Source organism: Gossypium hirsutum, chromosome A05, assembly GCF_007990345.1.
Source record: "Gossypium hirsutum isolate 1008001.06 chromosome A05, Gossypium_hirsutum_v2.1, whole genome shotgun sequence".
NCBI classification, from domain to species: domain Eukaryota; kingdom Viridiplantae; phylum Streptophyta; class Magnoliopsida; order Malvales; family Malvaceae; genus Gossypium; species Gossypium hirsutum.
Genome location: NC_053428.1, coordinates 13715251 through 13728738, shown reverse-complemented (window position 1 = coordinate 13728738; position 13488 = coordinate 13715251). Strand labels below are relative to the sequence as shown.

The window sequence follows — 13488 nt, the reverse complement described above, 5'->3', positions numbered from 1 at the left end:
TTTAAACCCTTGATTTTTAATTTACACCTAAGTAAACTTATGCCTAGTGCAACCGGTGGTTGAACTGATTAGATATCGGTTTGCTAGTCCAATTGGTTTGATTGGTTTGGTTGGTACGATCAATTCGACAGTAACTTTCGGATCTATTAAATAAATCATTAAAAAATAATATATTTAAAAAAAAAATGGTTCAATCGGTTCTATCACCCAATCAACCAGTTCGCATCGATTCTCGGGTCAACTGGTTTAATGCTTTTCTCCATATCGATAGCATAGTTGGTCTTCGATTCAAACAACAATGTTCAAAATCCTCCTACATAATTATTTTTTTTTTAAAAATAAAGGCTTAGAATTAGTTTAAATCCAAATCTAAATTTGAATTATCAAAACAATAAATTTGAATTATTTTAAAATCTTGAATTTCAAATATTTTAATTCTCAAATTTAGAAATAATTGAAATTTTGACTGTGATAACGAGGAGAGAAAATATATAATTATAATTAAATAAAATTATCAATTTTTATTCATAAGCTTACTAGTCAATGAGATATGATATCGTTATTTATTGAATTAAGTGCATAAATATATAGGCTTTAATAAGATATACTTAGTCGAATATTGACCTACAACAGCCACAGAAATCTTTTCATCCGTTGAATTTGCCACGAAATAAAGGAACCAAATCCTTTCAATCTTACCAATGTTTAATAGTTGAGTTGAAAAGTAAATAAGCTGCCATTCGTCCCTTCAAAATTTCATTCGCCCCCACCCTTTTTCCTTCTTTTCTTTCTTGCAAGTTGAAGTCATAATCTGGCGAAGTAACAGGGAAATTTCTAGCATCTCATGGATAGGACTGAATCTCCCTTCATTGGCAGCAAGCAACTATATAAATACCATGCAAGCTATAACTATTATGACATAAAATGGCACGTTTAGTGTTGTTGTGGTGTTTCTTTATTTTCACTGCAACTTCTGTCAACCTCGTATGCAGCCGTAGTCCGCAAAAATACCATACCGCCTTGTTTGTCTTTGGGGATTCGCTGTATGATCCTGGAAACAATAACTACATAGATACACTTATTAAGGCAAATTATTATCCATATGGTGAAACTTTCTTCAAATACCCTACAGGGAGGTTTTCTGATGGTCGTATAATTGCTGACTTCATTGGTATGACACAAATATATCCTCTCTTTTCTTTTTTTTACTGAAATTATGAGTGTGGTCTTAGTGTTCTAGTTAATTTATGTTGCAGCTCAGTTTGCAAATTTACCACTCATTCCACCATATCTCCAACCTGGTAATCATGAATTTACTTATGGGGTCAACTTTGCTTCAGCTGGAGCTGGTGCTTTGTCCGAAACTTATCAAGGATTTGTATGGCTCCTGTTCTTAGTCTTTACTTTGGCACTCAGTCTGACTATTTGCTAATGCTTAAACAATAAATCAGCTTAATACAGGCTAAAATGTCCTCAAACTTGTTCTATTTCACTTTGTGAGGTTCTTCTTAGACATTGATTTCTTTTATCTTTTACAAGTTGCGGGTTTAATTCATTCCAGGTGATAGATTTGAAAACTCAGTTAGGTTATTTCAAGAAAGTGGTAAAGCTGATGAGAAAGGAACTAGGTGATGCAGAAGCCACGGTCATATTCTCCAAAGCCGTTTACTTAATTAACATTGGAGGCAATGATTACATATCATTTTTAACCTCAAACTCCACCGTATTTCAGTCCTCCTCCAAACAAGAATATGTTGCAATGGTGATGGGCAATCTAACTGAGTCTATCGAAGTAAGTTGCATATGGTTCATCCTTCCCTGTTATGGAAGCTAAGATTCATGGACCAACTCACTGTATATTTGATTCTGATGATGTTCCAGGAAATATATAAGAAAGGAGGAAGGAAATTTGGATTTCTAAACATGGGGTCATTGGGATGTGTCCCATCCATGAAAGCACTCGCACCTGGAAATACAACAGGTTCCTGCTTTGAACAAGTTAATGAAATAGCAAAACTGCACGATGCAGCTCTGCCTAAAGCCCTGGAAGAGTTGGAGACCAAACTAGTACAAGTTAAATATTCAATGCATTATTTGAATATTTCTTATAGTGAAAGAAGGAACAATCCCGAAAAATATGGTATGCATCAAGCTATTTTATTACGGTGCTTGATAGAATTTAGATAACCATCAAAAGAGAAAAGAAATAGAATCTTACAAAATCTCAAATATTGATACAAGGTAAAATGAAGCATATTCTAACGTAGATGAGAATTTTCTTTTCAAGGTTTTAAGGAGGCAAATATAGCATGTTGTGGAAGCGGTCCATACAGAGGAATGTTTAGCTGTGGGGGGAGGAGGGGTGTGACAAAATATGAATTATGTTCAGACCCTAATGACTATTTGTTCTTCGACTCTGACCATCTTACTGAAAAGGCAAACAAGCAGATTGCCCAGCTCATGTGGAGTGGAACACCCAATATCACGGGACGTTACAATCTGAAAGCATTGTTTGAAGTATGATATTTGATTTGATCCAATATCATCTCAACAAGATTACTTGTTTGTTGTTTACCTAAATAAAGCCTTAGCATGATTACTTGTTTGTTGTTTACCTAAATAAAGCCTTAGAAAGAGTGCCAAAATGCGAAATTTAGCTACTTGTTTCTTAACAGAGATTTCATAAGATTTATAAGACAAGACAAATCTCCTTGGTATACAATCTAGGCCTTCTTGTCTTTGAAGACTGCCCATGTTTTTTCTTTCAGAATACTGGTTTATAGTGTAAATGACCAAAATTTGCATCCAAGTACGTACTAAAATACAGCTACTTAATGGCAATATAATTAAGAAGTGAAAAATGAGGGAAGCTGGAAGAAACGGGAAACAGAATAAATCAGCCAGACAATACTAGTTGATAATATTACTTATACAACAAAAAAGGGCAACTCTTACTTCCTGCCGACATCTTTTGTCATGGTTAGGTCTTCAATGGAGCCTTTTTCTCTCTATCGGATATTCGTGCAGGACCTGTCGTATGTGATTTGAAGCGGCCTCTCCCTCCTTCCTCCTTTTCCTGGAAAAATCCGTATTCATATCGTTCAATTTTGTTTTACATTAAAAATACACTGGTGCATGCCCACAGCCAAGCAAGTTCTTAAATTGTTGGAATTATTATGAAGCCGTTCAGACAGCATTATATTAGTATGAACACGAGTTTACAGTTTCTAATACCTTTTTCTTGACAATCTGAACAACATCTTCATCCTGCAAGGAATGGCCAAGGCCACAGTGTTGAGGATAATGCCTTGCACTTGAGCCCCAGACCAGAACATATTTCACATCCTTTATCAAACTCCTATGAATGTGATTGCAGAAATCTTCCACCGAACAGCCACCCCTATCCTATCTCATCAGTCAGGCAAACCTCCAGCATTAATTTAAAGTATTAGACTATTATAGGTAAATGAAATTTCAAGAACATATGTGACATACAGCAGATAGAACCACAGGATCACTGAAATCAGGTTGCTGGCCTTGTGGCTTTGTATATACTCTCACAAGGCCCATCTCTTCCCACATCTTTGAAAGTAGTCTATCTAAGTTCAGCTGCACAAGCGACAGGCATATAGGTCAACATTTTTGTCAAATGCACCAAATATGGAACTAATAAACAATAATTAATCTGCAACTAATTCCGCCTTGTATTGTGTTCTTGATGTGTCGTAGACAGCATTATAGTGTCCTTTTAACATGGAATGGACAATGAACTTCATAAAAGCAAGAGGAAGGAAATCAAAGCAAGCATCATATCATATCAAAAAGTCATTGTCTTCTGCTCATATCACTGAAGATACTATCATTTTAAAACTATTAGCAGACTCCTTAACTTTGCTTCGATGTATTTATTATTGCCAAAAGCCCTTAATATTTAAAATAAGTTAGAAGAACATGCCTTCAGGTTGCAGCTGATTACAACAGAATTAGGCTGCCGGGCTAACTTATCCACATCATCAATACCAATGACATCTATCTTGTTGTAAACATATACACATTTGATGTATTTGCGGTTTCCTTCGATGACATCTATAAGATCATCCACTGTTGCATCCTCACGAAATAGAACCTGAAAAGAATTCATCAGGAATACCTCCAAGTAAGGAAACACCATTTGAAAGAATGAATAAATCAAATCTGAAGTTTAAAACATTACAAGACTGCAGACCTCTGCATTGTGAATTTTGTATTCATGTAGGATTTGATAACAGAGTTTTTCATCCACATGAGTTAAAGGTAATGTACTGTTGAAAGAGATGCCTCCAGTTTTCTTCTTTTTGAAATATATCTGCAAGAAACCCAAAATGAAGCAGACAGCAGTAATACAGAATTAAAAATTAATTTACTAGAATTTTCATATAACTTGAACGAGTTACTGTTATACAGTTCGTAATGTGCAAATTATTCATTTTTTCTTGAGGCAAACAGCAATGCAATATTTTTAAACACAGAAATGCACCTAATGCAGTAATAATGATACGACATATACAATGGTTACTGATGTACTTACTTGAGGGGGTCTCTTGTTTAAACGCAATCCCACAGCTTCCAGTTCCTTTGTTAATATTTGGCGATGACCCTCACTCTGGGATTTATAGTAGAATACACAGACACATGAGAACAAAACTCATAAAAGTCTTGAATTCAGAAAACTGCTCTTATGATATAGATACTTACTTTAGAGGCATCCAGAACCATAAGCACAAGATCCGATGACTTGGCAACAGCAATAACCTGAGAAATGAGCAGGCTCGTGAAAAATCTTGATTCCAAGAAACTACTCAACCAAACTAAGCAGAAGATTGGAGAGAACAAATCATAGATATGAACAGAGAGCAAACGAAAGACATAATATGATCTTATCATTTTGCTTAGTATGAACTCTGAATGCATGGGTTCACTGCCCTTTTTAAGCAAACAACATTCGGCAACAATTTTACCAATTACCTCATTTGGCTTACAATAGGTTCCATACCCACAGATGACAATACATATCACCAGGAAAAACAAGAAGCTGCAAAATTTTACCTGCCTCCCACGTCCTTTGCCTTCAGAAGCACCTTCAATAATTCCAGGAAGATCGAGCAGTTGAATCTTAGTATCATTGTAATGTATGATACCAGGAATGCATGTAAGTGTTGTAAACTCATAAGATGCAGCTTCTGAATGAGTTCCAGTTAACATAGTCAAAAGGGTAGATTTCCCCACACTGCAGTTGCATTACAAGGCAATAGTTAGCTCCCTTTTCAAAAAACAAATGTCCACATAGAGCATAAATGCATGTCTGTAAGTATATTCTCTTACAAATGGATGTTTGTACTGAAAGCATGGGATACATTTTCCTACACAGTTGTGCAAGTAGATGGAGCATGTAGGCTAGAAAAGGACGGCAGAAAGAAGGTACTGTGCTTTCTACGTTTGCAAATACATGTGTTGCTAATATTTCTTAATAACTTAATCCAAAAAAATAAGGAAAAGCATTCAAATGATAAAGGTACCTCGGAAATCCTATTAGTGCAACACGTCCATGACCAAATTTTGTAACTTCAAAACCGTCTCCACCTCCACTAGAACCCTGACCATAGATTCAAAAGGCAGCTTTAAGGAAAAAGAAAAGGAGAAAGGATTTTGCATGACAAGTGCACAGAAAAACTACTGCAATTATAATAGGTTACCAGCCAGGCCATGAGCAACATTATCATTTAGATCACTTACAATATATCATATCATATATCTAGCCACCCAAGCAAGAAAAAAAGAACAACTTTGTAAAATAATTAAAATAATAGGAAACTGATAGGCCATTCAAGACTTGGGAAATATTAAAAAGACATAAAGATTGATTGTAACACCATTTGCAGGCACATTAAAATGTAGCAAATAAGAAATTGGAGAAAATCCAAATACGTATAGATCATATGCATATAAAAACAACAAATTTTAGAATCCATTCATGTTACATAAGAAATATTCCTACTTTCGGTGGCTCGAGTAATTGTGTCCTTAGCTTAGCAATCTTTGCTTTGAGCTGACCAAGATGGTACTCTGTGTATTCAGTAAAAATAAAATAATAGTTAACAGATTCAGTTTTTTGCATAGGATCAATAATTATAAAATATGCATTTAAGGAGATACAATCATATACCTGTGGCCTTATTTTTCTGGGTTCGAGCCATCTCGGCTTCGATTTCTTTAATCCTCTCAATAATCCCCATCTTTTTTCCTGATTTCAATGGCACAGATTTAGCTCCCAAAAGTGTGATTATAGATTTGTATAGACAGGATATCTGTAAAAAGGCTAAATTCTAACAATCATCCAAAACCAGTACACATTAAAGAAAAGCAAACTTTGACAAGAACCCGATTACACCACGAGACAAAAAAAGAACAATTTGGAACAAAAACAGAAGTACACTGTTTGGATGATGAGAAAATGAAGGGAAAAGAGAGAGAAACAATAGAATGTTGGAAGTAATTCAGTTCCCTTATCTTCTTTTCTCCCGATATCTCAATCAGTGAACCAAAGATTATGAGAGGAAAAGAAGCTGATTGCTGATTATACCCGATTAAAAGCAAGTTGGTATTAGAAACATCGAAATAGTAGTGCAAAAGAAAATTTACAACTTTCTGAAGCATGTGAAAGTAAGTTTATGAGCCATACAGAACTGATGGAAACAAAAAGAGAGAGAAAATTTGCCGAATGAATGACTCACCAGAACTGAGTGAAACGCGATCTCAATAGCTGAAAGGGGAAGAAAGAGAGAAAAAAGAAAAGGAAGAAGAATATCAAGTGGGAGCAGACAAAGAGTAGGGCTTTGAAGTATGAAAAAGATGAAAATTGATGGACTTCACTTTGAAAGCCCAATTCTGGTATTAAAGAAAAGTACACTTGCTTTTTGGGCCAAAATAGTTTTCGCCAGTTAGCAAGTATCAAGCCCAGTAGTGATTATGTGGGTTTAACTCGCTGAACACTTAAGCCAGAGGTTTAAAAAATTCAGTCCAATTATGGTAATAATACCATGATGTCCTTATTTTAAAAGTTTTACTTTATTCAAAAAACTGTGCAAATTAATTTTTATACGTTAAATTAAAAAAGCAAAGAGATTTTTTTGTTAAAAAATTTCATTTGTTTTTACTGTAAAAAACTTGGGTCAATCAAACAATTATATGTGGCACATTTTACTTTTTTAATCTAATATATAATGACTAATTTACTCATTTTTAAAGTAAAAAAGACAAAATACATTTTGCCTTGTAGTAGACTTTTACCGTCCAATTATACAATCAGCTATACTGTGTAAGGTGTAAACTTCTCTGCAAGTGACTATCATAGGCCTTACTGGGATTGGAGGAAAGCATTATGGAAACTCAACAGTTCTTCCCAAATTAAAAATTTATTATGGATAACGTGTTATAATCTTAACCCAACTCTTGAAATTTTATTTAAATGTCGATCTTAATCCAAAATTGAGTCAATGGAATATATTCTCTTCTTTTGTCCTTTTGCCAAAGCTTTTTAGGAGGTCTTAACCTTAGTGGAAACGAGGTTGCTTGCATTTTCTGCCTCTCGAAATGGCTGGATGAAATCTAAGCCAAATGTGTTTAAAATTAACTGTGATGCCTCATGTGAAAATCGAATGGTTGGTACTGCTGCTGTTATGAGAGATTACAATGGCTGGATGAAATCTAATATAGCAGTGCTATAGACTTTATGCTTCTTCAGCGGAAGCCTTGGCGGTATGCCTTGGAGCTTTCATTGCTGAAAATCTTATTTCTCCTCTTAACCCTAGTTTTTGTAATTATTGGAAATGTTATGCTGTGGAAATGGATATTAAGTGTCTCCTGGAGTGGTGAATGTTAATAGAGAGCAGCTGATTGGGTTGCGAACCCTGGGATCCCATCACACTGTGTTACTCAAAAAGTCCCAAATTTTTCCCCTAATTTCCCAAAATCTCAAGTATGATGTTTACATGGTGGGATTTCATATCCTCCAGGAAGAATCAATTGTTTCCCCCATTTAATTTTATTACTTGTTTATGCGAGAATGAAATCGAACATTCCTTTAAGAAAATAATAAAAATAATAAAAGAAACTGGTCCTTGTGATTTAATATCCATCCTCTAAACTTCATGCTTCATGGACAATTTGCAAAGCTAACTTTAATAAAGGTAAATTGGATAAGTTTTTCTTCTCTTTTTTTTTTTTAAATCCATAGCACAATATAAACAGATCATTCAAGAAAAATACAGAAACCATTTCCAATTGAAAACTTCAACAACAGATTTACATGCAATTGCAAAGCCAGATAAAAGGAAATATGGAAATTTAGGAGTTCCCGAACTCCAAGAACTAGAATCAACAGTTCAGAGAGACTAACAAAACTCCCATCTTTTAATATAAGCATCACTGAGATCCGCTTAACCCATCATTACTGGGCAAGGGAAGAGTAATACACGATGCTAACAAGGAGAGAATGCAGGTACATGAAATCAAAATTCCAATTACAGCAATATCTACTCATGCATGAAACTAAATACGGGGGAAATTCCTTAAGGATTAACTCCTGTTATAAAACATGTGCTGAATTTAAAAAGCTTTGATCTTCCATTTTTGCTGATCTAGGTGGCCAATTTACCACACAGTGGATCAACCTAGAAGACCAGAGAATCGAATATAAAAAAACCTAGAAAAATTGAAGCAGGTTATGATTTTATTTATAGAAAGATTGGACGGCAGGGATCTCGAATTTGAGAATCCAATGGTTCTGATAAAAATTTGACTTTACCAGGGATATACAAGGAATTTCAGCTATGGAAATATAGAGTTATCGCTTACCCATGCAACGATTGGTCGAGGAAAGAAAAGAGAAAAGAAAAAATCAAAGGAAACGATAAGGAAAATGGCGGGTACTCTGTCTTCTTCAACTCTCCATTGCCAAACTTGTCTAGTTTTCACTTCCCAGAATCCATTGAGAACCTTGAATTCTTCTTTCCTCATAAACATCGAGAAGCGAGCTCTTATCCGTTGCTCCACCAAGAAGAAAATTGGATTCGTGGATCAAATTCTCGATTATATTGAAGGTTCTCCTACTGCCCTTCTTTCCAAATTAATTTTTACAATATTGTTTCATTTAGAGTTCTGCATTGATTTCAGGGGGTCCTAAGTTAAGAAAATGGTATGGGGCACCTGAACTACTACCAAAAGATGGACCGATCGTGGAAGATCAGGAGGAGGAGGACTATCCAGGTTATTTGTTATGGAAACTGGAAAGATATATCAGTATGCTTATAGTTCTTGGAGAGGATGAACCATTGATGAACTATTAATCTTTTTGAGTTTTCAGAAGATGAAGTCAGGGATGCAGTTTTAGTAACAGATGGGGATAGTGAAATTGGACAGGCAAGTTATCTTACTGATGATCGTAGATAATGGCCAAGTCTGTGGAATGCCTCCTGACTGAGCATGAACCGATAGTGCTAAGCCTGGACTTTTTTTTCCCTTATAGTCTCTTAAACTCTCTACTGGTTAAAGCAAATTGAGCTTATTGTAACTGTTTATTTATGAATGCAGATGATGATATTGTCATTGATTATTAAACGAACTAGAGTAAAGGCATTAGTGAAGGATAAACGCTCAGCTAATGAAGCTTTTGGAACTTATGTTGAAGTGAGTTCATGTTCTTTCAATGAAGTAGCGTTTAGAAAGGCATTTATATATGATTCACGTCATCGGCTTATTTAAATGATTCTTTATTCTTATACATGTTATATTTTGTTCTGCTGTGTTTGCAGTCAATATCTGGAGATACAAGTAACAAGGTATTTGTAAAGAAAGCTCTTCGTGGAGTTCGTGCAATCATATGCCCAAATGTATGTGAATCTCTGACCTGTCTTGTTCTAGATTTCTACTAAATCAGCATCTTGATGAATGGATGCTATAGTCTTAACAGTTTCTACTGTTGGGCTTTTGATTTTTGAAATCTGATCTTTTTGTTATTATTTGAATTGGTTGCTGGTTTTTAGGAGTAATGCCATCCTAGCTTCAACTAGCTATTTCCGAGGAGTGGGATTCTTTAAAGTCGTTGAACTTTTCTGTATTTAAGCATGCAATTGCTTCAATAAAATTCAGCATTCATTTTATCTCCATCCAAACTTCTATAATGGCCAGTTTCTCCGTCCTCTCTAGTAGCATGCTAAATGCTGCATTTACACATAGTTACTTGGATCAGAAAAACGTGAAGGATAACTAGAGAATCAACATGATTGTGTGAAGGCTTGCAGATTATACATGCTTGGCAAGACTCCAGCCTGATATTTGTCGGAAAACTGTAAAGAAATCTAAACAAATAAAGGATTATCATTTTCCTAAGATAGTGAAAACAACTTATTGCAAAGTCTTTTATTGCTTTAGCATTGCTACTTTTGCTCTGGTTGCAATAAAGATTTTGAAAATTTTATTTATCTCGTCTTGCAGGAAGGTTTTTTATCAAGTATTGAGAGCTTTAAAGGTGTTGAACATATAGTTCTCTTGTCTCAGGTACTCTCTCTCCCTCTTCCCTGATGTTGCGTGTAAGCGAAAGGCTTTGGACAGTGATTATACATGATTGTGGTTTACAAAGGTTGCAGTTGTTTGTTTATAGAGCAAGCAGTGGTATTCAGGCTATTATGAAAAACAATCAAAGAAAGTTAGCTGAGAAAGATGAATCAGTACTGATGGCTTCAGGAATTCCATACACCATAGTTAGAGCAGGAATGTTGCAAAAAACTCCTGGAGGAACTCAAGGTTTCAGTTTTGAAGAGGTACGTCATTTTAGTCTTTTAAATAGACCAAACAATGCTACTTACACTAAGGTAATCCACTTTAGGGTTAGCTTGGCCAGACTTTTAACGTGGAAAAGGGCTTAATTAGAATACATAAACTATATTTTAAATATTTAAATATAACCATTAAATATTTGTAATTGGTATTTAAAAAAAATTATTTTTAATTAATGATTTTAACATATTTGTAATTAAGCAGCAAGAAAAAAAAAAGAAAAGTACTATGTTATTGAGGGGTTTAGCACAGCCTATTTTAGTAACTCAGCCTATTTTCTTTTTGGCTTGTTCCTGGAAGAGGGCAATCCTGAGAAACTTAAGACAATGCTTATGGAACTCTAGAAATTGAGACAATTCAAGGTCGATATTATAGTATCTGGATTCATATATTATTGCTTAGCATCAACAAAAGAGAAACTTTAAAGGTTTCTCAGATGCTCTTTCCAATCACTCAATGAAGCTGGGTTCTTGATTCTTTGACTTCTAGAAACCAGAAAAGATATGTTTGTTGAATTTGAGAACACGAGAAACAACCATATTCATTGTAACAGTTACTAACAGTTCCTACTAACGCCACCATTAACAGGGCTGTTCAGCAAGTGGAAGCCTCAGCATGGAGGATGCTGCCTCTGTATGTGTGGAAGCACTTGAAGTAGTTCCACAAGCAAGGTTCACATTTGAGGTCTGAATAATCACGTCTGCATCTATAAGTGGAAAAAGAAAAAGAACCCCTACAATATCTAATTATTCACTGAATAATTCATCCTACTGCAACTTTCTAGTCAAAAGTTCAAGGCCACTCTGCCATTTTTCATTCTTTTATTCCTGGATTAAAAGATAAGACTAGTTTGAGTTATCTTGGTATCCTGTACCGATTAGTGGTGTCAAATTTATCTTTTGACATTCTTCGGCAAGCTGCTCTTTTCAAATGCATGTACAGGATATAGGTCCACGTGTCTGAACGGATATTAACAACTTATTCCTTACATTTAGATCATACTCTCATACCCGTATCCATATATGTGCCCGACACATGCTGGGATGCAAACTTTGTTTAAGAAAAGATGAAGGTAACACAGACTGTTTAGTTAAAAGTCGCTTAAAAACAAAATAAGCAAAAAGATTTACTCGTTGGAATAAATATAGTCATCAACAACATGATGTCTGAAGTGACATGGGAACAGAGAGTGTCTGTACAAAGTGAAGTGGAACCGTTCAAAAGGCAATGTAAGAAAAGAAATGGAACAATACGTAATTGTTTACACAAAAACATTTCAATTCAAAACCACCTTTTCTTTTTTTATTTATTTTCTGTTTGCCATTTGTCTTATATTCCTTTCCATTCAAGTTATTGATATCTACTATAACTTTGTTTGTGTGAACCATAGGTTGTCAATGGAGGAGAGAAAGTTTCAGATTGGAAAGAGTGTCTGACTAGATTGATAGGAAAAACAGAGCAGTAGCTGCCATGACAGTGGCACCATATCCAAGCAAACACACAATGACAAAAGTGCACCCATTTGTTTCTTTTTCTCCCATCATGCGTTAAATTATTTGGTCATATTAAAATATGTTTGCCTGCATCTGAACTGAAAATGTTTCTATAAAGTTCTTCTGGGCAAACTGAAAGATTTCAACTGCAACAGCTATGTTGAATTTCAGGACAGGTTCATGTTCAACATCATGCTATATAGATATTACTTCTATTTTAAGATTTAAATGAAAGTTCACTTCTTTTATTGACATTCTATATGAGATTTTTCAATTAGAAGTCTTAAGTTTCAGTGGGTTTTATTTTAATTTACTTGTTTATAGAAATTATTCACAGAATAGTCGTGGAATGATGAAATAGTAGAAATAGTGCATGTGTGAGGAGTTGTTGCATGATTAAAAAAGCCATGGGATCACAGCATTTTGGTGCTTAATTTGTTGGGGGGAAAATTGTAGGCAAGATGTTGGGGCAGCAATGGACATGATTTTGGGTAGATCTAAACGTTAAGGATTGCTTTAAATATAATAAAAATACAAAAACTGATCTGCATAAATTATTAAAATTCAAGAATATAATGCCAACATTTAACAAACATGATCTCTTCTTTTTAGTGCAATAAATCAATTAGTAGATTAAAATTAAAAAATGGAAGAGAACATAAACATAGAAAGCATACATTGGAGTACGGACACAATCTTACATTCTTTATTGTCTGATTCCTCCACTTCATGTGCAGAGTTGACTTGACTTGTCCAGACCCAATAGATACTATAAAATTCATCACTCTGATTTGTGAAACATTTTTTTTATTTTTGATAATAAATTTAACTCAAACTCATGAATAAATATAAAAAAGCATGGCCAGCACTTAAACTTAAACCTCATTCTTAAAATAATAATATTTTCCATCTCTCCCCCCATCTATCCTTTTCAAAAGCCCTTTAGATTCTTTGGTTTTTTTTCACATTGCAGAAAGAAAAGAAAATTATGTTATCTTTGGAATATAATTTATTCAGTTGATCACATTTGATTAGGTTAGGAGGTGACCCCATACTTTAAAGTCCACAAAAACTTACTGCTCCCGTTTGATGGCACTCTTAAAAGCAATCACATGAATGATGA

General features: G+C 34.7%; 3 protein-coding genes across 6 annotated transcripts; 2 read left to right on the top strand and 1 right to left on the bottom strand.

The window, feature by feature from the left end:
• The first annotated feature begins 770 nt into the window (after nt 1-770).
• On the top strand, nt 771-2722 carry LOC107958354 (GDSL esterase/lipase 1). The gene is made up of 5 exons (XM_016894103.2): nt 771-1171; nt 1257-1378; nt 1562-1792; nt 1882-2140; nt 2288-2722. The coding sequence occupies exons 1-5, from the start codon at nt 925-927 to the stop codon at nt 2521-2523; spliced, it is 1095 nt and encodes a 364-aa protein (XP_016749592.1). The 5' UTR covers nt 771-924; the 3' UTR covers nt 2524-2722.
• Nucleotides 2712-6905, bottom strand: LOC107958352 (developmentally-regulated G-protein 2). 3 transcript variants are annotated; one of them, XM_016894102.2, is made up of 13 exons: nt 6771-6905; nt 6203-6280; nt 6035-6102; nt 5556-5632; nt 5086-5266; nt 4735-4791; nt 4568-4642; nt 4226-4345; nt 3956-4126; nt 3496-3609; nt 3235-3405; nt 2956-3076; nt 2712-2870 (listed from the first exon to the last, which is right to left on the bottom strand). In XM_016894102.2, exons 2-12 carry the CDS (start codon nt 6270-6272, stop codon nt 2981-2983), a joined length of 1200 nt encoding a protein of 399 aa, XP_016749591.1. In that variant the 5' UTR covers nt 6273-6280; nt 6771-6905; the 3' UTR covers nt 2712-2870; nt 2956-2980. The 3 variants fall into 3 exon arrangements, 2 of the variants coding, with proteins under 2 accessions (XP_016749591.1, XP_016749590.1); XM_016894101.2 differs by having other exon boundaries at nt 2712-3076; XR_005927109.1 differs by lacking the exon at nt 2712-2870 and having other exon boundaries at nt 2872-3076; nt 3235-3400.
• A 1955-nt stretch (nt 6906-8860) lies between these two features.
• Nucleotides 8861-12617, top strand: LOC107960748 (uncharacterized). 2 transcript variants are annotated; one of them, XM_016897034.2, is made up of 9 exons: nt 8861-9137; nt 9211-9303; nt 9401-9456; nt 9628-9723; nt 9849-9926; nt 10531-10593; nt 10683-10856; nt 11461-11556; nt 12263-12617. In XM_016897034.2, exons 1-9 carry the CDS (start codon nt 8957-8959, stop codon nt 12335-12337), a joined length of 912 nt encoding a protein of 303 aa, XP_016752523.2. In that variant the 5' UTR covers nt 8861-8956; the 3' UTR covers nt 12338-12617. The 2 variants fall into 2 exon arrangements, with proteins under 2 accessions (XP_016752523.2, XP_040969456.1); XM_041113522.1 differs by lacking the exon at nt 11461-11556 and having other exon boundaries at nt 8881-9137.
• Nucleotides 12618-13488: the final 871 nt, after the last annotated feature.

Coding starts and splice junctions, on each gene's coding strand:
- LOC107960748 (XM_016897034.2), top strand. CDS start 8,957: ATGGCGGGTACTCTGTCTTCTTCAACTCTCCATTGCCAAACTTGTCTA. Junction 9,304..9,400: donor GGAGGAGGAGGACTATCCAG/GTTATTTGTTAT, acceptor TTGAGTTTTCAG/AAGATGAAGTCAGGGATGCA. Junction 9,927..10,530: donor GTGCAATCATATGCCCAAAT/GTATGTGAATCT, acceptor CTCGTCTTGCAG/GAAGGTTTTTTATCAAGTAT.
- LOC107958354 (XM_016894103.2), top strand. CDS start 925: ATGGCACGTTTAGTGTTGTTGTGGTGTTTCTTTATTTTCACTGCAACT. Junction 1,379..1,561: donor CCGAAACTTATCAAGGATTT/GTATGGCTCCTG, acceptor AATTCATTCCAG/GTGATAGATTTGAAAACTCA. Junction 2,141..2,287: donor GAACAATCCCGAAAAATATG/GTATGCATCAAG, acceptor TTTCTTTTCAAG/GTTTTAAGGAGGCAAATATA.
- LOC107958352 (XM_016894101.2), bottom strand. CDS start 6,272: ATGGGGATTATTGAGAGGATTAAAGAAATCGAAGCCGAGATGGCTCGA. Junction 4,792..5,085: donor GCAAAGGACGTGGGAGGCAG/GTAAAATTTTGC, acceptor CTCATTTCTCAG/GTTATTGCTGTTGCCAAGTC. Junction 3,406..3,495: donor ATCCTGTGGTTCTATCTGCT/GTATGTCACATA, acceptor CTGATGAGATAG/GATAGGGGTGGCTGTTCGGT.